Source organism: Aotus nancymaae, unplaced genomic scaffold (assembly GCF_030222135.1).
Source record: "Aotus nancymaae isolate 86718 unplaced genomic scaffold, 86718_ANA_hifiasm-v0.15.2.pri h1tg000016l, whole genome shotgun sequence".
Lineage (NCBI taxonomy): Eukaryota > Metazoa > Chordata > Mammalia > Primates > Aotidae > Aotus > Aotus nancymaae.
This window is the reverse complement of record NW_026988428.1, coordinates 36,980,362-37,000,797: the sequence shown is the minus strand read 5'-3', so window position 1 is coordinate 37,000,797 and position 20,436 is coordinate 36,980,362. Positions and strand designations below refer to the sequence as shown.

The 20,436-nt window shown below is 55.5% G+C and overlaps 1 protein-coding gene across 2 annotated transcripts; it reads left to right on the top strand.

The window, feature by feature from the left end:
* Positions 1 to 962: 962 nt before the first annotated feature.
* Positions 963 to 19,103, top strand: RARG (retinoic acid receptor gamma). 2 transcript variants are annotated; one of them, XM_012450309.3, is made up of 8 exons: positions 963 to 1,230; positions 13,259 to 13,407; positions 13,617 to 13,758; positions 14,441 to 14,601; positions 14,807 to 14,983; positions 15,341 to 15,545; positions 15,802 to 15,960; positions 17,803 to 19,103. In XM_012450309.3, the coding sequence occupies exons 1-8, from the start codon at positions 1,047 to 1,049 to the stop codon at positions 17,988 to 17,990; spliced, it is 1,365 nt and encodes a 454-aa protein (XP_012305732.1). In that variant the 5' UTR covers positions 963 to 1,046; the 3' UTR covers positions 17,991 to 19,103. The 2 variants fall into 2 exon arrangements, with proteins under 2 accessions (XP_012305732.1, XP_012305733.1); XM_012450310.2 differs by lacking the exon at positions 963 to 1,230 and adding an exon at positions 7,891 to 8,820.
* Positions 19,104 to 20,436: the final 1,333 nt, after the last annotated feature.

Sequence of the window (20,436 nt, the reverse complement as noted above, 5' to 3'; positions counted from 1 at the left end):
TTAGATTTGAAGCAAGAAGGCTTAGAGGGTGAGGAAAAATTGGAGACAGGAAGAATTGGGAGGGGAAATGGGAAGAGGGAGTGTTGAGGAAAATAGAGAGGGAAGTGCTTAATAAAGCAGAGCTATGGAGGAAAATAAGGTACAAAGAGAATAATATGAGACATTTACGTAACACTTCCCATGTGCTCTACATTATTCCAAACACTTGACATTGGTTAACTTATTCAGTCCTTAAAACAACCACATGAGTAGGCCCTATTAATAGTCCCAAGTGACACATGAGGAAACTGAGGCACAATGAGGTTAAGTAACATGCCTGAAGTCCCACAGTTAGCAAGTGGTGGGGTACAGTCCAGGGAGTCTGGCTCTAGAGTCCGTTCCTCTAACCTTTGCCCTGTACTCCTCTCCAGAGAGCTGTAGGGCCCCCAGCTTATAACAGAGTTATGTTTGCTTTCACCAGGATGGTAAAGAGTTTGCATCTTGGCTCCCCCACTTGCAGCCATGTGACCTTAAGCCAGTCCCTTCACCTCAGTTTCCTCATACGTGAAATGGGAATCATAACTCAGTCCACAGGACTGACGTGAGGGTTAGGTCAAATGCCTAGCCCATTTGTGGTGATTTATGATCACTTCCCAGTCTAGGAATTCTCTCCCCTAGAAGTCCTCAGACCTTCATCATTCACCTTGGGACCTCCATTCACCCTTTCCTGGAGCTCCTCTGGAGACTTTCTCAGAGCCTGTGTAAACTCCTGACCTGCCCTCTCTACCACACTGCAGGGGCCCTGAGCTGGGGCAGGATAACCCATAGCAGCACAGAGAGAGACTGCAACTGAGAGAGGGTCATAGGGCTTGGAACCTCAGGGTGGTCATTCTCTCATCTCTTGTTTCCCTCTCTTTCTCCCTAGGACGCTTGGAGGCCCAGTGGGCAGGCCAGACAGGGTGGGCACGGAGCCTCCCAGGCTGGGCCAGTGGGCATGGGCGGGGGCTGTGGTTGAAGACCTCCCCCGCCCACTGCAGACCACAGGGGACTCCCGCACCGCAGCTGCCATGGCCACCAATAAGGAGCGACTCTTTGCGGCTGGTGCCCTGGGGCCTGGATCTGGCTACCCAGGGGCAGGCTTCCCCTTCGCCTTCCCAGGGGCACTCAGGGGGTCTCCACCTTTCGAGATGCTGAGTCCTAGCTTCCGGGGCCTGGGCCAGCCTGACCTCCCCAAGGAGATGGCCTCTCTGTGTGAGTCTCAGGGATCTTGGGAAATGAGGGCAAATGGAAATAAGAGGGTATCTGGAGGGTGGATGGTAAGAAAGTTGGCACTCCAGTTAGGAAGGCAGGCAAGGGACAGGGGTTTGGCCTAATGGAGTAGTAGTGAGTAACAGAGGGTGGCAGTGGTGGTGAGGAAGGAGTTTGGATGTGGACTCAATGGAAGTGTTTGCAAATGAGAATTCTCCTGCGCAAATAGGATAGGGAGGTAGCAGGCCTAAAAACTGGTGGCGCGGGGGTGTCTAAAACTGCCTCCTGGGTCAGTCAGCTAGTAGAGGGGAACACCTTTGTGTGGGCAGGTGGGGTTGGTTCTGGTGCAGTGTGAGGCTGCTGCCTGTGTGCAGCCAGGAGTAGGGGGAGCCAGACTGGGAAGCAGAGGAGTCTGGGAGGCCAGTCACCTGGCTCTGTGATCAAGAGGTGAAATTGGGCTGGGCACGGTGACTCATGCCTGTAATCCCAGCACTTTGGGAGGCCAAGGAAGGTGGGTCACTTGAGGCCAGGAGTTCGAGACCAGCCTGGCCAACATCCCTGTCTCTACTAAAAATGCAAAAATTAGCTGGGCATGGTGACACACACTTGTTCCAGCTACTTGAGAGACTGAGGCATGAGAATTGCTTGAACCCAGGAAGCAGAAGTTGCAGTGAGCGGAGATCTTGCCACTGCACTTCAGCCTGGGCGATAGAGTAAGAATCTGTCTCAAAAAAAAATAATAACTAAAAAAAAAAAGAAAGAAAGAAAAAGAAAAAAGCTGGCCGGGCGCGGTGGCTCATGCTTGTAATCCCAGCACTTTGGGAGGCCGAGGCGGGTGGATCATGAGGTCAATAGATCGAGACCATCCTGGTCAACATGGTGAAACCCCATCTCTACTAAAAATACAAAAAATTAGCTGGGCATGGTGGTGCGTGCCTGTAATCCCAGCTACTCAGGAGGCTGAGGCAGGAGAATTGCCTGAACCCAGGAGGTGGAGGTTGTGGTGAGCCGAGATCGCGCCATTGCACTCCAGCCTGGGTAACAATAGCGAAACTCCGTCTCAAAAAAAAAAAAAGAAAAGAAAAGAAAAAGAAAAAAGCTGGGCTTGGTGGCTCATACCTGTAATCCCAGCCACACTTTGGGAGGCCAAGGTGGGAGGATCACCTGAGGTCAGGAATTTGAGACCAGCCTGACCAACATGGCGAAACCCCGTCTCTACTAAAAATACAAAATCAGCTGCGTGTGGTGGCGCATGCCTGTAATCCCAGCTACTCAGGAGGCTGAGGCAGTGAAATTGCTTGAACCCAGGAGGTGAAGGTTGCAGTGAGCCCAGATTGCACCACTGCACTCTAGCCTGGATGACAGAGCAAGACTCTATCTCAAAAAAGAAAAAAATTTTTTTTTGAAGTTGCTTTGAATTATGTGGAGGCTGCAAAAAGGGGAAAGAAATCCTGTGCCAGGTGCCTAAAGATGTGTGGGGTCAGAAGACTGTGCTGCTTTTTTTTTTTTTTTCTGCCTCATCCTGTTACTGAAGACTGTGCTTCTTGCTTTTGGGAAGGATGAAAATGACTGCAAAGGAGGTAGCTTTTGTACCAAGTAATCCAGAGAGGTGGAGGGGGTGTTCCAGAAGCATCCTCTCCTCCAGCGATGTGGGTTCTGGGCTCCTCCCCTCCCTGCAAGTCTGGCATAGAGCCTGCATGCTGTGCAGATCCCTACTTGTCCCCCAGGCCTGCCCTCTTTGGGTTAAGCTTTTGAGTGCTGACAGCAGGCAACGCTTGGGCCTCTCCTTCTCCCTCTGGGACCCCTCTCCTCCAGCTTGGTAGTTATTCCTCCTGGCCAGGCCATTACAGGTGGGAGTGCCAAGTTGGTTAAGAGAAGGCTTGAACTGGGGACAAGAGAAGGTGATTGAAGGGCAGGGGAAGGAGCAATTTCAGAGAGACAGACAGAGTTGGAGAGAAAAAGACAAAAAGATAAAGGCACAGCCTTTATGGCTCCACAAGCACAGAGCCAGAGGTGGAGGAGAAGTGGCTGTGCTTCCAGGAGGGGGCACTCAGAGCGTTGTGTGTCTGTATGTGAAGGGGGTGACTAGGCGGGGCTGGCAGCTCCACTGGAAAGAGTGTGTTCATCTGGAGAAGGGGCGAGTGTGTGGTGCCTCCAGACTTGGTGCAGTTGTGTGCACAGCATCTCCCTGAGCCTCTGCTCATGTACAGAATTCCAGTGTGTGCAACAAAGAGTCAGTGTGAGGAGTGAGGAGGGATTTCTTTGTGCTGCTGACGCTGTGTCTGGCATTTGGTGAGGCCTGCCGGTGGCATGTCTGTAGTCCGACGGGGGTTATTTGAGTGGCATGTAGGTGAACAAGAGAACACAAAGTCCCCTTTTTGGAAACTTCAGCTGGGCTTCCCCATACTTCATTTTCACCTCATGAATCTGTCCTAGGGACCTGGGGAAGTGGGAAGGAACCACCCTCCCCACATGAATGTGCTTCTGGCAGAGAACCCTACAACTCAGACTCTTGGGACTTGATTTTCCCAGGTTCTGGGAGAGGCAAGTAAAGGAGCTGGAGTAGGGAGGGAGAGGTGAGAGAGAATGGTAGTGGGGACAATGCTAGAGCTAGTAGCCAGTCCCCATTGTGGTCCCCCTTGCACCCCTGTGCCCTGGAAACACTGAGATCAAGGTCGGGGTTCAAAGTGAGGTCAAGGTAGGGAAGTGGTCAGGCTGGGCTCCATCTTCCAAGGCCGTGCTGATGGAGGGGGGCTGAAAGGAGAAATCCAAGGGAGGAGCTAGAGCCAGGGCAGGTAGCTGTGGAAGGTGTGGCTAGCATGGAAGGACAGGCCTGGGCAGGGAGGTGGAAGGAGGAGGCAGGAGGGGAAGGCTTGGGGGTGGGTCCCTACAAGGCTTAAATGGGGGTGGGGCATGCAGCACCTAGTGGTAGCAGAGAGTGGGACTGAGGGGAGAGGAAGGGATCCAGGAGTCCGGGAAACCTTCCACAGTGGGAGAGTAGCAGAAGGGTGAGAGAGTGTCTTCTCTCATTTCCTTGACCTGCTGTCCTTTTTTGGCTGGGAGCATCTAGTGGAGAGGGTTTAGAGGCCTAAATCTGATGCCAAAGGCATAGTCACCTTGAGTTTGTGCATCTCATCACCCTGTCTCTTATTCTATGGAACACACACACACACACACACACACACACACACACACACTCTTTCTCTCTCACATAGACTAAGACAGAGAGGTGGTCCTTGAGGAGGTCTGGCACTTCTCCCTGGCACTTCTCCCTGGCACTCTTGGCTCTTGTTGCTGGGTCCCTGGCACCTTGGGGACACCCTCGTTGAGAATTGAAGTCTTGCTCTACTTCTTGGGGCTCTCTCAGGGTCTGAAGGGGGTGAGACAGGCATCTCAGAACAGCGTGGTGGCAGAGGGGAGGCTTGGGGGAGCGGGTGCTGCTGAGGCAAGCACAGGCCTGTGTTCATGGAAAGAAGAGGGGTGTGTGCATGTGTATGCGCATGCGGGTGTGTGTTCATGCACGTGCATGAAACCCCTGGCGTTCTGTGTCCCTGTGCATCTCTACATTTGTGAATCCTAGTGTGTTCTAGATTTGCTTTCTACAGGCAACAGAGTGTGATGATAGAGAAGGGAAGCCCTGCCCTCCTCCCACCCCTGAGCAGATAGCTGTGGTCCTGATGACCTAGCCCAGTTTGTCCTCTGAACCTGGTGACACTGCCCTGGTCATGGGGCCACCGTACCTGGGCCAAGGAGCCCAGACTTCACCACACTAAGTCACCACACAGGGAGAAACTGAGGACAGGCTGGCACAGAGAGAGAGTCTTGCTTAAAAGAAACTGAGAAAGAGAGACTCACAGACAAGACAAGGGACAGCTACCCAGGCCCAAAGGTGCAGACATAGAGAAGCCAGGCACTGAGGGAAGCAAGGAGAACAAGCAGGCGGGTAAGGGCGGTGAGCAGGCGGCAGTGAGGCCTCCTCCAGGAAAAAACCCCAGCCTCCTTTCCCCTCCCCTCCCTGGTCTCTCCTCCTCCCGGCACAGGCTCCAGCTCCAGGCCGACACAAACGGGGCTTTGATTGCAACAGGAAACCTCTTTGGCGGGGGGAGCCGGGCAAGCCGCCGCCGCCAGGGCCCAGGCTGCACCCCCCTCTCCTGGCCCCCTACCCAGTCCCAGCCCCCATCCTGCCCAGTGCGCCTCTTGTCCCTGCTTTGGGCCCCACTCTCATTCACACCTCCCAATTCTTCTGCTCTTCAGCTGCCCCCTCCTCCAGAGAGCCCTCCCATGGCCCTTCAGGTGGGAGTCCTACCTCAGGACTTACCCTTCTGGCAGGGCCTGCTTTACTTTGAAATGCCCCCTTTTCAGCTTCTTGAGGAAGGATTTTAGAAAAAAGGGAGAATTTAGTGTGAGGAATTCAAAGCCAGTTATCCTCAAGCCCCATCCAGAAGGTGGCAGGGAGGGAAAGGAGGGGTGCATAAGGAGTTAGCTGTTCCTGCCCTGCCTCATCCTGGCCAAACTCATCCTTGCCAGGGTGGCAGGGGCTCTGAGGGGTGACCCCGAAAGAATTTGAGTGCTAACGGCCTTGTTAGTTGGGGAGGGGTGCACTCCTCTTTGCCTCTAGGAGTATGCCTTTGTGGGGTTCTAGGTGGGAGGGGTTCTGCCCTGGTGGTGGGGATCATAGGGAAAGGGGTGATTCAGGCAGCAGCCCCCCTTCATACTCCCACCAGGCTGGCGGAGAACATCTGGTTCCCATGAAATGCTAGAAGGCTAATGGGTCTAATTGCTGCAATAAGGGCTGGGGAAACTTTGGGGAAAAGAGGGGCACTGGATCCCCCATCCTTTTACCTTCTCCCCAAGGCTGTACTAAGTCTGTCTAGAATGGGGGGGTCATGGTTGATGGGGAGAGCAGGCCTGACGCCCCGATGCCTGGTCCTAAGGGCCCCCTCTGTGCAATGTCTGGGAAGCACACACAGATGGGGTGATGAGGAGTGGGGTGCATCTGGTGAAGAGAAACGGGGGCTATTGAGGACTCATGGCTTCCTGGAGCCCTCCCCCAACTCCTCTTGTGCCCTCCTCCCAACCCCCCTCCCTGTAGCCTGGCCACTTCTGGTTCTAATTACCAACCAGGCAGGCCTGACTTAATTGGGACCTTTCAGATTTCTGAGGGGAAGGGGGGGTACTGACAGCTCGAAGTTGACTAATCAAGGCTCTTTCCCTCTTGTTTTGGGGGTACTCCGTATTTTGCACTTAATTGATTTTTGTTTGTTTGCCCCTGGCCAGATTCTGATTCAGAAAGTTATCCCCCCTTTTTTCTTTCTTTTTTTTTGGTTGTGGGTGCTGGCTGGATTCAGAAATGGGTATTTGGGGTTGGGGAGGACGGGGGAGCTTACACTGGGCTGGAAAGAGCAATGCATTCCCTCCCCATCCCTGCATCAAGCCCTCCAGTCAACCTTGCCACCTTGAGGTTCCCCCCATCCACAAATCAAGCCTATTCCCAGCCCGGGTAGCCCTCCGCCCCTCCCCCCGCGCCCGCCATCCCTCGCCTACTCTGGCACCCCTTCCAGCCTTTTATTCTTCCAACAGGCGCCCCACTCCTGCAGCACCCAGTGCGCCCCCCACCCGGTACAACAGATTCTTAGAAAAGCGCGCCCCGCCCTGGCCCAGCCACAGCCGCCTGGCGGGGGAAGGGCCGGGCCGGGCGCCGCTCCCGCTCCTCGGCGCTGCCCGTGTGAGCCGCGCTGACAGAGCCGGCTGGGCAGGCAAGCCGGGCGGCCCGGCGGCTGAGGGCGGGGCGCGGGGGAGGGGGCGGTTTCCGGGAGTCGCCGCCGCTGGCGCTGTCCGGGGCCAGGGTCCCCCATTCGGCTCGGCCGGGCCAGGGCAAACTTCTGACGTGGCCAAACCCCCGCCCACCTCACCCCCTTCTCCACCGGGCGAGGGCGCTCAGTGCCGGAAGGGGCAACCCAAAGAACAGTGTGGCGGCCCTAGGAGATCTGAGGGGCACTAGCGTGGCACCGAAGGGAGGGCGGTTATGCCGAGGCTGGGGGGTATTTAAAGACCCTGAGAACAGTCAGTGACCAGAAGGGCAGCTATTACCGAGGGATCCCTTGGCATTGAGAAACTGGAGGAGGGGAATTGGCACTAAGGGGCAGATTCATCGAGGCGCAGTTGGCACGGCAAGCACAGCTTAGGGGGTAGTTTTGTGCTCTAAAAGTGAAGTTAGGTTCGAGGAAGGAGCATCGAGAGAGACGGTCGAGGCGCTTAGGGAGCGTTAGTTGCGGAATGGGGCTTCAGGGACTCGGAGGAAGGCGGCCCGGGCCGCGGCGGAGGGCGGACCGCTCGGGCTAGGAGGGATAGACTCTAGCGGCGCTGGAGGCGGGCGGGGGACTCCGCGGCAGCACTGGAGACGGCCTGGGCGGGGTGGGTGGGGCGGGGCCGGGTCAGGAGGAGGTGAGCGCGCTCGGCCACCCGCCCCGAGGGGGGTTCCCGGAGAGTTCACGGCGGGAGCGCGCTCCGGCCCTCGGACCGGGGGTGGGGAGACGGGAAGCGAGGAGGAGGCAGCGCGCGCGCCGAGCCGCAGGAATGCGCTGTTCGGCCCTGAAGCGCGCGCGCGGAGGGAGAGGGCGGAACCAGGCCTGGGAATGAGAGGGGTGGAGGTAATGCAGGTCCCGGGCCTCGGGAGAGCTGACGCGCGCGGGGGACCTCCACGTTCCCCTCTCCCCAGTCATACTTAACACCTCTGTATTGACTAGTGTGAAAAAGGGATAGTTTTGGGAGGGGGAAAACTGAAAGGAAATGCTTATGTTTGGTTCCTCCACTCCTTCCCCCAACCCCGACCTGGGCACGCGCCTCAATGCAAATGCTTGCAAAGCCTCTGAGCTGTGGTGAGTATGCTTGCAAGCATTCTCCCGAGCAAGGTGTGTTTGTACAAACGTGTGCACCTATGAGTTTATGTGCGTGCTCACAAGTACACGCCCTCTTGCATATTTGCAAATTCTCGGTGCCTGAGAAGATAAATGCATGCACATATATGAGTTTAAGCAAGAGCGCGCGCCGCGGAGCGAGTGTACGTTTGTGTGTGTGTGCGCTCCACTCTTAGCTCTGCTCATCTCAGTGCCCGGCCCCCTTCGCTCTCCAAGCCCCACCCCTCACCCCTCCGGGCTTCGCTTTTAAAAAAGGTCTCCCCAGAGCTAGCTGCCTAGGGACCCAGATAGAGCTGGACGGAGGCTGAAGCGGCAGCCCCAGCTTCGCGCCCCGCCCAGTCCCTTTCCCCTGCTGGGGATCCCCCCTCTTCCCCGCCCACCCCTTACCCCGCAGGCAGCCCAGCGCCCGATGCTAGCCCTCCCCCTCCCCCCCTGCTGGAGCGGGGCGCCGCCGGGGGAGGAGGGGGAATCGGCTGCGGGTCCTTGGTGTTCCTAGCACCCAGCTTCCCTCCAAGCCTGGTCGCGATGTACGACTGTATGGAAACGTTTGCCCCGGGTCCGCGACGGCTGTACGGGGCTGCCGGGCCCGGGGTCGGCTTGCTGCGCAGAGCCACTGGCGGCTCCTGTTTCGCCGGACTTGAGTCTTTTGCCTGGCCGCAACCCGCCAGCCTGCAATGTAGGTACCCGAGTCCGGGGCTGGGGTATAGGGTGCAGGAGAGGCTGGGACTTACTCTTTCCGTGTGTAAAGGGTGGAACTGGGGTGCAAGGGGGAGCTTCTGGCCCTTTCTATGTAAGGTACTGGCCCTTTAAACGTAGGGGCCTCATCGTCTTCTTTGCGTGTGTGCAGTAGTGTTTGGAGTGTGTGTGGTTTTTATGGTGGGTGTTCAGCTCGAACCTGTGGTTGATGCCACTCCAGAGTTCCTGAGGATAGGGAGAGACCGAGGTGTGTGGGTAGTGTGTGCCCTGAGGTCTGTGGCCCTGGAAGGATATGGCACTCACGACCGTGGGTGGCGTTTGTAAAGCTCATGTGGGAAGCTGGCAGTGTAAAAAAGATTGTTTGCAGAGCGCGTGAATCCCTGGAGTGTGCAGCGCCTTGCATAGGTGGTGTGGGTGTGGGAGCAAGGGTCTCCACCAGTGTCGCCGGCGACAGCTGGCAGGTCCACATGGCCTGTGAGGGGATGTTTGTGGCGTGAGGCCGGGAGGGCGTGTGCCCCTGCGTGGCTGCGGGGGCGGTTTTGGAAAGTGCTGTGTTCGAGAGTGCATCCTGTGTGTTCTCACGCCGGGTGGAAAAGGCTGAGCTCTGCCCGCCACCCCACCATATAAAAAAGAAATGTCTGGAAATGTGTATGCGGTTATATGCAGAGTGATGACTTTTTCCTGTGGGTCCAACACACACAACTTCAGCAGGAACCGAAAAGTTGAAAGCAAAGTCTGTGTGTGTGGTGGGGGGTGGCCTGGAATTGACAGCAGCAGGGCGAGTACCATTCCTGGGTCCCCAAATACCTATCTTCCCCCTCCGTGAAATGGGAGATGCCAGGCCTGGGGCCCTGGAACCCCTTTCCAGAGCGGTAATAAAAAGCTGGGGACTGAGAGCAGTAAAAATGAAGTCCAGATGAGAGGCGGCTTTGAAGCTTGGGCCGCAGTGCCTAGCGGGGGTGGGGTGTGGGGAGGGGCTGGGAATGAAGCCTGGAACACCCCCTAAATTTACCCTGGGCTGGGATGTGCTCACAGCTCGGGTGCGGACGGCCGGGGACGAGGGGCTTGGGGGCACACTGGGAAGGGTGGGAAGGGGCGGGCAGCAGGCGGGGCGGCTGGCGCTGGGGGAGTGCGCACGCCAGGTCACTGAGCCCCCGCCAACGCGCCTCGCTCCTTGGCACCCGGCAGCGCTGTTTACAAGTTCGGATTTTTTTTTTTTTTTTTTTTTTTTTTGGTTCCAGAGCAGAGCTGCTCAGATTTAACAACTGGGAGACTGGAAGAGGGAGGTGGCAAACCAGGAGACCGGACTTTACTTTTGGGTGGGGTGGGGCGAGAACTAAAAGTGTGTCATTTAAAGGGCAGAGAAAGCATGGAACTAGTGCTTTGCACCAAATCCCTGTGAATTCTTAACTTTCCTCTCATGGCCCAATAGTATGGGGAGTTGGGGTATGTTGTATGTTGTGGGGGTGCTGAGATGGAAAGAATCTTCCAGGAAGGGTTCTGGGGGTCTGGGCGGAGACCCTTTTTTTCAGGCCTATGGAAGAAGCCCTCTGGGCTTGATTTTTGCGTTTTAATTTGGGCCAATAATTTTGGCCTCGCAGATCCTGGTGGGTACACAAAGCCAGCTTCAGGCCTGCCCCTGCTATACACACTTTCAGAGGGAAGGCTGCTGGGAGGGGTGGGCTGGATGTGTGTGTGCCCGTTTGGAGGCTTTGGTGTCCTGGTGCTGCGTTGGCAGGTTGGGGTGTTTGTCTGGTGGTAGAACTGTTCCCTTGTGTGGCGGAGTGCTGGGTGTTGTGTATCAGCCTTGTGACTTGTACATCTACCTCCACGGTGTGGCTGGAGTGTATCTCTATTCTGGCTGTGTGTCTGTGCCTGAATCTAGTGAGGGTTCTAGGAGCCCATTGTTAATATGCCTGCTTTGGTCCCTGTGTGTTGTTAACCTCTGAGAGTGTATGTGTCTCCAAGGAGGTGTGTGCTAGATTGTGAGTCCAGGCTGCTCAGCTTTGGGCCTCGCAGCTGGGAGCGTTTACAGCCGGTTATAAAGAGTTTGTTTGAAGCTCCGCACAGCCTGGTCAGGAATTTCCTCAATTTCAGCAATTTGGGCTTTAAAAGGAGAAAAACCCAGAGCCCACCCCCATCCTCCCCAGCAGGGGCCCCTGCCTAGCCCAGGAGCAGCAACCCAATGGTGGGGTCTAAGCCCAGGGCTGGAGAGGGGATCTGATTGGAGTAGACCCAGTTAGCTTTCTGGGCCTTCCACCCACAGATTGACCTCGGAGTCAGTAGGCTGCACTTCTGGGTTCAGGAGGTGGAGGTGTGACAGTGTCACTTAGACGGGAAAAGTTGCCCCCGGGCCTGTCTCCCTGAGGCCCCCAGTCTTATAATTTGCTGGCACTGCCCCATGCCAGTCTGACCGCACCCAGGCCCTTGTGCAAGAGAGGAAATGAGGCAGCGCTCTGCGGGCAGGGAGGGCGTCAGTGCCTGAGTGAGCACCACCCCACGCACAGGCCTTGGGCACAGAACACGTGCCCTCGGAGGACACAGTGGTGGGCCAGAGGAGTGAGGAGAGGTTGGGAAAGGCATTCCAGCCCTCTCCACATCTCTCAGCACCGGCCCCTCCTGGAGCCCCCATCCCTAGTCTTGAATAGACTCCAGGCACCCTTCTTTCCTCCCCTCCTCTCTCCTTTTTCATTGGGGAATCTCACTCTGGCAGGATTCTTATGCTAATTGAGTGTGCGTGTGTTGGGGGTGGGGAGGGCTTCCCTTCTGTGTGGTGGGTGGAGCTAGCCTGGAACCCCTGCATCCTGGGCATTCCTTCCACCCTTCAGGCTGCAGTGGGGCAGACTTCTGACCAGGTGGACTCAGAGGGTTAGAAGGAAGAAGGTGTTTATGAGATGGGTTCATCGGACATACCTTAGGGAGGGTCCTAGAAATTTTTTTGCATTAACTTGGGCCCTCAAGGTTTGGGCAGCAGGTCCTACAGGTTGAATAATTTCATAAATTTCCCCAGCTTCTGAAGGCCAACCAACCACCTGAAGACCTCCCCTCCTGCCCCCCGCACACACACACTCTCTCTCTCTTTCTCTCTCTCTGTTTCTTACCCAGCAGCCTTTTGAACAGAGCAGAGCATGTTCTCCTCATACTGTGGGGCTGAGACCCCTTTTGAGCTGCAATTGGGTATTTTCAGAGTGAAGACAGAAGCTTAGAGAGGGTCCAGAAATAGGTCCCCACCCCCATCAGTCCTGTTTACCTACTGTCACCTGACTTCTCCAGTTTGCTACACCTCCAATGGCTTTCAGACCTGAGAAACTGAGCAAACCTCAGTCTCCCCTTCCCCAGCTTCTCTGACTCACAGCCAGTTAGATCCGCTGGTGGTGTGGCACTAAGCTGGTCACTTCCCCTCCTGTGGCCTCCGTTTCTTCAGGCGTGAACCAAGGCTGTGGGGCATCCTCTAACTCACTCCCCTGAGAGCTGTGCCCCGTCTGCTCTGCTGTCTCTGGTGGTTATTCGGGGATGGTGTGAGACAGAAGAGCCTGATGAGTTATCTCCCCTGTACTGCTGGAGAGGAAATGAGGTCCTGGTCTACCTGCTAAGCATCCCAGCAGGTCATTTGGCCAGTGCCAGCTACAGAGGCTGTAATTGCCTACCCACCCCCAGAGCTGTTGCCCCACAGGGAGGACAGTGGGAGGTAGACTACCTGACAAGGATCTACCAAAGTGACAGAGAGTGACTAAAGAGCAAAGCTGCAGGGCTTTAACCCTTCTATCCATCCCCTGTATCGTTAGGGAAACAGGCCCAGAGAAGTCGATTTCCAGAATGGCCTTGCTCTGGAATTTGGAGGATTAAACATGTTATACAGGGTGAGGGCTAGCTTTTTTTTTTTTTTTTTTTTGAGACTGAGTCTTGCTCTGTCCAGGCTGCAGTACAATGGCACGATCTTGGCTCACTGCAACCTCTGCCTCCCGGGCTCAAGTGATTCTCCTGCCTCAGCCTCCCAAGTAGCTGGGACTACAGGTGGGCACCACCACACCCAGCTAATTTTTATATTTTTAGCAGAGATGGGGTTTCACCATGTTGGCCAGGATGATCTCGATCTCCTGACCTTGTGATCTGCCTGCCTCGGCCTCCCAAAGTGCTGGGATTACAGGCGTGAGCCACCATGCCCGGCCAACGGCTGGCATTCTTGTGAACAAGTTGGCTAGACTGTGGAGGGTGGACCAGGATCACAACAAGCTTTGGTAATAGTGGCGGTTTAGAGGACTCTGGAAGTGCTTACTGCTGGGACTAGTGCGCTGTGGTAGTGACAGCTGTCACCCGTGGACCAAGGAACAAATACACATGGGGTGTGTGTGATGAGGAAGCCTGGAGGTCTGTGGGGTCCTTCTCTCCTGACCCTCACATCACTGCTTCCCTCCCAGCGGTGGAGACACAGAGCACCAGCTCAGAGGAGATGGTGCCCAGCTCGCCCTCACCCCCTCCGCCTCCTCGGGTCTACAAGCCATGCTTCGTGTGCAATGACAAGTCCTCTGGCTACCACTATGGAGTCAGCTCTTGTGAAGGCTGCAAGGTGTGTACGTGGTGCGGGGGTGGGCAGGCGGGGATCTAGAGTTACTGGAGTAAGAGACCAGGCACACAGAGGCTATGTGTGAGCAGCACTGCTTTGTGCATAGACGGTTAATAGATTAGGTGAGGCCTGGGGCAACCTGCAAGGCCAGTGAAAGGCTGGTGCTCCCGGCATCGTGCTTCAGAGGCCCTCTCCGTTTCCCTCAATTCCAGGGCTTCTTTCGTCGAAGCATCCAGAAGAACATGGTGTACACATGTCATCGCGACAAAAACTGTATCATCAACAAGGTAACCAGGAATCGCTGCCAGTACTGCCGGCTACAGAAGTGCTTCGAAGTGGGCATGTCCAAGGAAGGTAGGCTCCCAGCCTTGGCCTGGGCAGGAGCACTCTGGTCCTACCCTATGGCTGTGGCCCTCTTTCCTCTGGCCACTCCTACTTCCCTGACCTCTGAGACTTGGCCTGCCCTGGGTGCTGCCTTCTCCCAGGCCAGTCTTATTTGATTAGCTCCATTCACCCAGGAGGCCCCACCATTTCCCATTCTCCCCGCTCAGGAAGCTTGACCCTTCCTCTGAATGGGTGAATAAGAAGGGTCTTATTTCCCTGTTTCATGGGGAAAATGAATTGGGTGGGCTTGCCAGACCCTTCCCCTCCCCTGTTCCCAGGACGGAGCCAAAGATGGATACGGAGTGGCTCCTCCTCTCCACCCCCCCACATTGTGCTGCCAAGGCTATAAGTGGATATCCTGCCGCCTGCATATCCTGCCCCCCCCTCCCCCAGCTCCTGCAGGGTGACAGGAAGGGCAGGATGGAGCCATGGCCTGGGGAGGGAGCAGGGGCTGCAGGCTCTGGGTGGGGCTGGGGAGAACCAGCCTGGGAACAGGAGCTAATATAGGAGATAGGGAAACTGAGGCACTAATTACAGTGCCAGGGGATAGATATCCATGATAAGGACTGAGCACATTAAATTAGGTTGAAAGAAGACACCCAAAGGGAGGCTCTGAGGGTCCTGACCCTCTCCTTGCACCTCCACCCTCAAGCTGTGCGAAATGACCGGAACAAGAAGAAGAAAGAGGTGAAGGAGGAAGGGTCACCTGACAGCTATGAGCTGAGCCCCCAGTTAGAAGAGCTCATCACCAAGGTCAGCAAAGCCCATCAGGAGACCTTCCCTTCACTCTGCCAGCTGGGCAAGTACACCACGGTGAGGAATGGGCAGAGCCCAGTGAGCGCAGCGCACTCTTCACTCCAGGGAATGGGGCTGGGTTGTATTGGAGGCTATCGTCTGTTGCTGACGACAAGGAGGGCATTAGAATGCAGAGGAGGGCTTGGGATATTGGTAGGGAGAAGACAGCCCCTAGAGGTGGGCCTTAGCTTGCTTTCTAACCTCCTACTCCTCCCCACTACAGAACTCCAGTGCAGACCACCGAGTGCAGCTAGATCTAGGGCTGTGGGACAAGTTCAGTGAGCTGGCCACCAAGTGCATCATCAAGATCGTGGAGTTTGCCAAGAGGTTGCCTGGCTTTACAGGGCTCAGCATTGCTGACCAGATCACTCTGCTCAAGGCTGCCTGCCTAGATATCCTGGTAAGTTAGGCCCTGTGGGTCCTGCCACAGCCCAACCCTCATATGGGACCTTCAACAGTTCCTTGATCCATGCAAAGATTTCCTTACCTTGAACCCCCTGCCACATATGTGGGACTCCTCAGCTCTCTTTTTGTCTTAGCCCCTGCCTATGATCAATGATCCTACACTTTTGGATGCCCTGTCTCCACCTGACTTCCCAGGACCACCCCTCCCAAGGCTCAGATCCTCCACCTCTGCCTTCTCCATGCCTGCTTCAGGTTGCACTCTTTGGGGATCTAACCTCCTCACTTTCCACTCATTCCTTCTTTTCCCCACCCCTAGAAAGAGCACTAACCCTCCCCCACCCCCCACCTCCAGATGCTGCGGATCTGCACAAGGTACACCCCGGAGCAGGACACCATGACCTTCTCCGATGGGCTGACCCTGAACCGGACCCAGATGCACAATGCCGGCTTCGGGCCCCTCACAGACCTTGTCTTTGCCTTTGCTGGGCAGCTCCTGCCCCTGGAGATGGATGACACCGAGACAGGGCTGCTCAGCGCCATCTGCCTCATCTGTGGAGGTGCGGGGGCGCCCCCTGGCGTCTGCTCAGTGCTCGGTCTCCTTTCCCACCACTCTCCATGTGGGATCTCCGACTGGGAGGGGGCGTGGAGGACCCAGTGGTCTCTTCCTCTGGTGATTCTTGCACCCGGCCCCGTCCACAGACTTCTCAGACCCTGTACAGGCTTCCCAAAAGGCCAGCTGGGGATCAGCCATCTGTTACTGTGTCTTCCCTAACTCTTCCTTCCCCTCTCACTCCACTATACTTGTTCCCATAGACCGCATGGACCTGGAGGAGCCGGAAAAAGTGGACAAGCTGCAAGAGCCACTGCTGGAAGCCCTGAGGCTGTACGCCCGGCGCCGGCGGCCCAGCCAGCCCTACATGTTCCCAAGGATGCTCATGAAAATCACCGACCTCCGGGGCATCAGCACTAAGGGTTAGTCATGAGTCATGAGTGAGCGTCCCCGCTCTGTCTTCCCAGGGCTGTTGGTCTCCCAGGTCAGACAGGTGGACAGGCAGAGACAAGAACAGAGTGATAGAGAACCAGGCAACCCACCCTGGAATCCTAGCTCTGCCACATAGTAGTGGGAGACTTTGGGCAAATTCCTTCTTCTTCTTCTTTTTTTTTTTTTGTTTTGAGACAGAGTCTCACTCTGTTGCCCAGAGTTGGAGTGCAGTGGCTCAATCTCGGCTCACTGCAACTTCCGCCTCCTGTGTTCAAAATTCTCCTGCCTCAGCCTCCTGAGCAGCTGGGATTACAGGCATGCACCACCAGGCCTAGCTAATTTTTGTATTTTTTTTTTTAGTGGAGACGGGGTTTCACCATGTTGGCCAGGCTGGTCTCGAACTCCTGACCTTGTGATTCACCTGCCTTGGGCTCCCAAAGTGCTGGGATTACAGGTGTGAGCCACCGCACCTGGCTGCACAAATTGCTTCTAAACCTGTACTGTCCAATAGAACTTTCTGCATATTTTTCAGGTACCTCATAAGGATGTCTTAAGGACTAAATTTGTTAATACACAATGTAAAGCCAGGTGCCATGGTGCACATCTATAGTTTCAGCTACTCAGAAGGCTGAGGCAGAAGGATCACTTGAGGCCAGAAGTTGGAGGCTGCAGTGAGCTATGATTGTATCTGTGAATAGCCACTGCACTTCCAGCCTGGGTGACCCAGCAAGACCCTGCCTCTAAAAAAAAAAATTCCAAAAAACAAACCAAAAAACCCCCACAACACACACAGCGTACTTAGAATTACAACACATACAGTGTACTTAGAATTGTGTTGAATCTGAATTAAAAATTCCATTCTGCAGTTGCAGCAGTCACATTTCAGATGCTTAATAGCCACATGTGGCTAATGACTACTGTATTCCCATCATTGCAAAGTTCTACTGGACAGTCCAGGTTTAGAAGGATGTCTGAAACATAGCGTTTGATAAATATTAGCTGTTGTAGTAAATGTTTTTTTTTTTTTGAGACGGAGTCTCGCTCTCTGTCGCTCAGGCTGGAATGTAGTGGCGTGATCTCCGCTCACAGCAACCTTTGCCTCCTGGGTTCAAGCGATTCTCCTGCCTCAGCCTCCCAAGTAGTTGGGATTATGGGCACTCACACCACACCCGGCTAATTTTTGTATTTTTAGTAGAGACAGGGGTTTCACCATTTTGGTCAGGCTGGTCTTGAACTCCTGACCTCGTGATCCACCCACTTCAGCCTCCCAAAAGTGCTGGGATTACACATGTGAGCCACTGTGCCTGGCCTGTAATAAATGTTGTTAAGAACAGGCCAAGGGCTGGGGGCAGTGGCTCATGCCTGTAATCCCAGCACTTTGGGAGGCTGAGGCAGGTGGATCATGAGGTCAGGAGTTCGAGACCAGCCTGGCCAACATGGTGAAACCCCGTCTCTACTAAAGATACGAAAAATTAGCTGGACATGGTGGTGGGCACAGGGGCTGGGAACAACTGGCAAGCCCTGGACATTGGAGAATGGGGTGGTTGGGGAATGGGGTTGGAGGTTGTGTGCAATGTGCTCTCTGAAGAGACAGCCTGAAAGAATGGGACAAATGGGCAGCAGGCCTGGTAGAGAAGACCAGGTAGAGGTTCCAGACAAAGGAGTGGCACCCAGGAAGCCTAGTGGGAAGAGGATGAGCTGGGGACAGAGAGGTGGTGGGCCTGTGCTGGGAACCCCGTAGGGGAGGCAGGAGCCGTTGAAAAAGGTTAAGGAGATGGCCTTAAGGGCCACGTGCCTCTGTCCTCCTGAGCCTCTTTGCCTCTCCATTGTAGGAGCCGAAAGGGCCATTACCCTGAAGATGGAAATTCCAGGCCCGATGCCTCCTCTGATCCGAGAGATGCTGGAGAACCCTGAAATGTTTGAGGATGACTCCTCGCAGCCTGGTCCCCACCCCAATGCCTCTAGCGAGGACGAGGTTCCCGGGGGCCAGGGCAAAGGGGGCCTGAAGTCCCCAGCCTGACCAGGGCCCCTGACCTCCCCACTGAGGGGGTTGGGGCTCCAGGCAGCAGACTGACCATCTCCCAGACCACCAGTGACTGGGGGAGGACCTGCTCTGCCCTCTCCCCACCCCTTCCAATGAGCTCCTTGTTTTTGCCAAAGTTTCCAGGGGTGCCTCTGTGTTCATCCCCTTCCCGATCTAACCGGCTCCCTTGCCAGTCCCGGGGGCCTGCCCTGCTCCCACCAGGAGAGAAGGCAGAGGGGTGAGTCTGGGTTTGGACTCTAAAATCTCAGCACTGCCCCTCAGGTGCCAGAGTCCTAGGCTCCCCAGGGCAAGAGGAAGACCCTGCCATTCCACAGCTCCTTCCTCTGCCAGGTGCTTGGCTCTCTGGGAGCAAATAGGAACACTAGAGACCAAAAGAGGGGCGAATGAGGAGGGCTGAGCCCATCTTCTTGCCCCTACCCTTGATGCCTAATGCTGTGCGATGCACCTGCAGGGTACGCCAGCCTCTGTGCCCTGTCCTTGTTCCAGGTCAGGGTGAGGGCTAGCTGGGCCCTGCATTTCTGGGGCAGGGACAGAGGGTGAAAGGGACGGATAGATGCAGGTCCATTCTGTACCTCTTGGCTCAGGTGCAGAGTTCACCCAGTGCCCTCCGTTACAGGTCCCTCCCCCAGCCCTGTCATGTGCCTTGGGCTCCTCCTGCCCCCCATCTCAGCCATGGGGCAGGGATCCTTCTACACTACAGAGGGGCCAGGGGATCCCTCTTTCCCTAGTGCCTTCCACCCTTTACCCCCCAGAGCAGCTTGGCCCAGGGAGGGGGGATGCTGCTTAGCTGATCCCACCCTGACCCAGAGGAAGCCTCTATTTATTTATTAGCTTTTGTTTACACCCTGGAATTGACCCCTTCCTCCAGGGGTCTTGGGTGGGGGGAGCCCAGGGCCCCTGTGACCCCTCCCTTCTTCCTCCAATCCCCAGTTTGTATTTAGCTGCCAAATAAGAGTCCCACTGGCTCCCCGTGTTCTCTTGGGGGGTCAGGGTGCTGTCCCCTCCCCTCTGTTTACATCTCCCCTCTACCCCGCTGTATCGCATATTGCTGAGTTTTCTATTTTTGCAAAATAAAGTGATGGAAACTCATGCGATGTGGCTCCCTTTAGGAGGTGGTAGGGAAATGACCAGCTGGCCTGGGGAGGGAGCTGAGTGAGGAGGGAAAGCTTGTAATCGATTGGACTTTTCAGCTTTCTTGGTGGAACAAAGAAAACAGGGTGAAATGTGCCTGGATTGCAATGGGGACAGGATGGGGTAAGGGGAGCCATGGGGACTCACCTTGAGTGACCAGGTTTCCCACAGCCACCCACATGTGGGTTCAGAGTCTTGCTCTGTTACCGGGCTGGAGTGCAGTTGTGCAATCTTGGCTCACTGCAACCTCCGCCTCCTGGTTTCAAGCAATTCTCTTGCCTCAGCCTCCCGAGTAGCTGGGGTTACAGGGGTGCACTGCCACACCCAGCTAAGTTTTGTATTTTTAGTAGAGACAGGGTTTCTCCATGTTGGCCATGCTGGTCTCAAACTCCTGACCTCAGGTGATCTGCCTGCCTTGGCCTCCCAAAGTGCTGGGATTACAGGCGTGAGCCAACTCGCTCAGCCTGGTGTGGGTTTTTGTGTTATATCCTGTAGATCTCTGGGAACACGTTTATGGACTTTGGAGGTTTTTAAGCCTGTCCCCACCTCCAGTTATGCATATGTGCATATCTGCTCTTCTCTGGGGAAGTAGTCCATTGAAGTTTTATTTATTTATTTATTTTTTCTTGAGATGGAGTTTCACTCTTGTGCAATCTTGGCTCACTGCAACCTCCGCCTCCCGGGTTCAAGTGATTCTCCTGCCTCAGCCTCCCAAGTAGCGAGGATTACAGGAGCCTGCCACCATGCCTGGCTAATTTTGAATTTTTAGTAGGGATGGCATTTCACCATGTTGGCCAGGCTGGTCTCGAACTCCTGACCTCAAGTGATTCACCCACCTTGGCTCCCAAAGTGCTGGGATTGCAGGCATGAGCCACCACTCCCGGCCTGAAGTTTCATTTAGTTCTCATGAGGTTTCCTGGCCCCAGAAGAGAAGAACCACAGCCTGCATCTAAGCTATAGTGTTTCTGTTTTACACCAGCCCTTCACCCAGGGAGCCCTCCCACCTTCTATCCCCACTCACCCTACTATCATCTTATGGCTCACTCCCCCTACCCTCTCTGTTCCCATGATTCACTCCATGACCTCCACTCATCGCCGCCTCCCCGTATTGTTCCTTCTTTCCGAATATCTGTCCTTGCTCCCACACAGCTTCCCTCTGCAACATGCCTTTGCACTGCCTTCAGCCTCTGCTGCTGCACCCTGTACTCTTCCCTTCGCTCTCTGTTACTCCCCTCGAGCCCTGCCTCCGTGTCCTACCTTCCCTCTGACGGTGCCTTGCCTACCTTGTTCC

What these genes read in the sequence shown, in the direction of transcription:
- RARG (XM_012450309.3), top strand. Translation starts at nt 1,047, where the DNA reads ATGGCCACCAATAAGGAGCGACTCTTTGCGGCTGGTGCCCTGGGGCCT. An exon ending in CAAGGAGATGGCCTCTCTGT is followed by an intron (nt 1,231 to 13,258) that starts GTGAGTCTCAGG and finishes CTTCCCTCCCAG; the next exon opens with CGGTGGAGACACAGAGCACC. An exon ending in CCGGGGCATCAGCACTAAGG is followed by an intron (nt 15,961 to 17,802) that starts GTTAGTCATGAG and finishes TCTCCATTGTAG; the next exon opens with GAGCCGAAAGGGCCATTACC.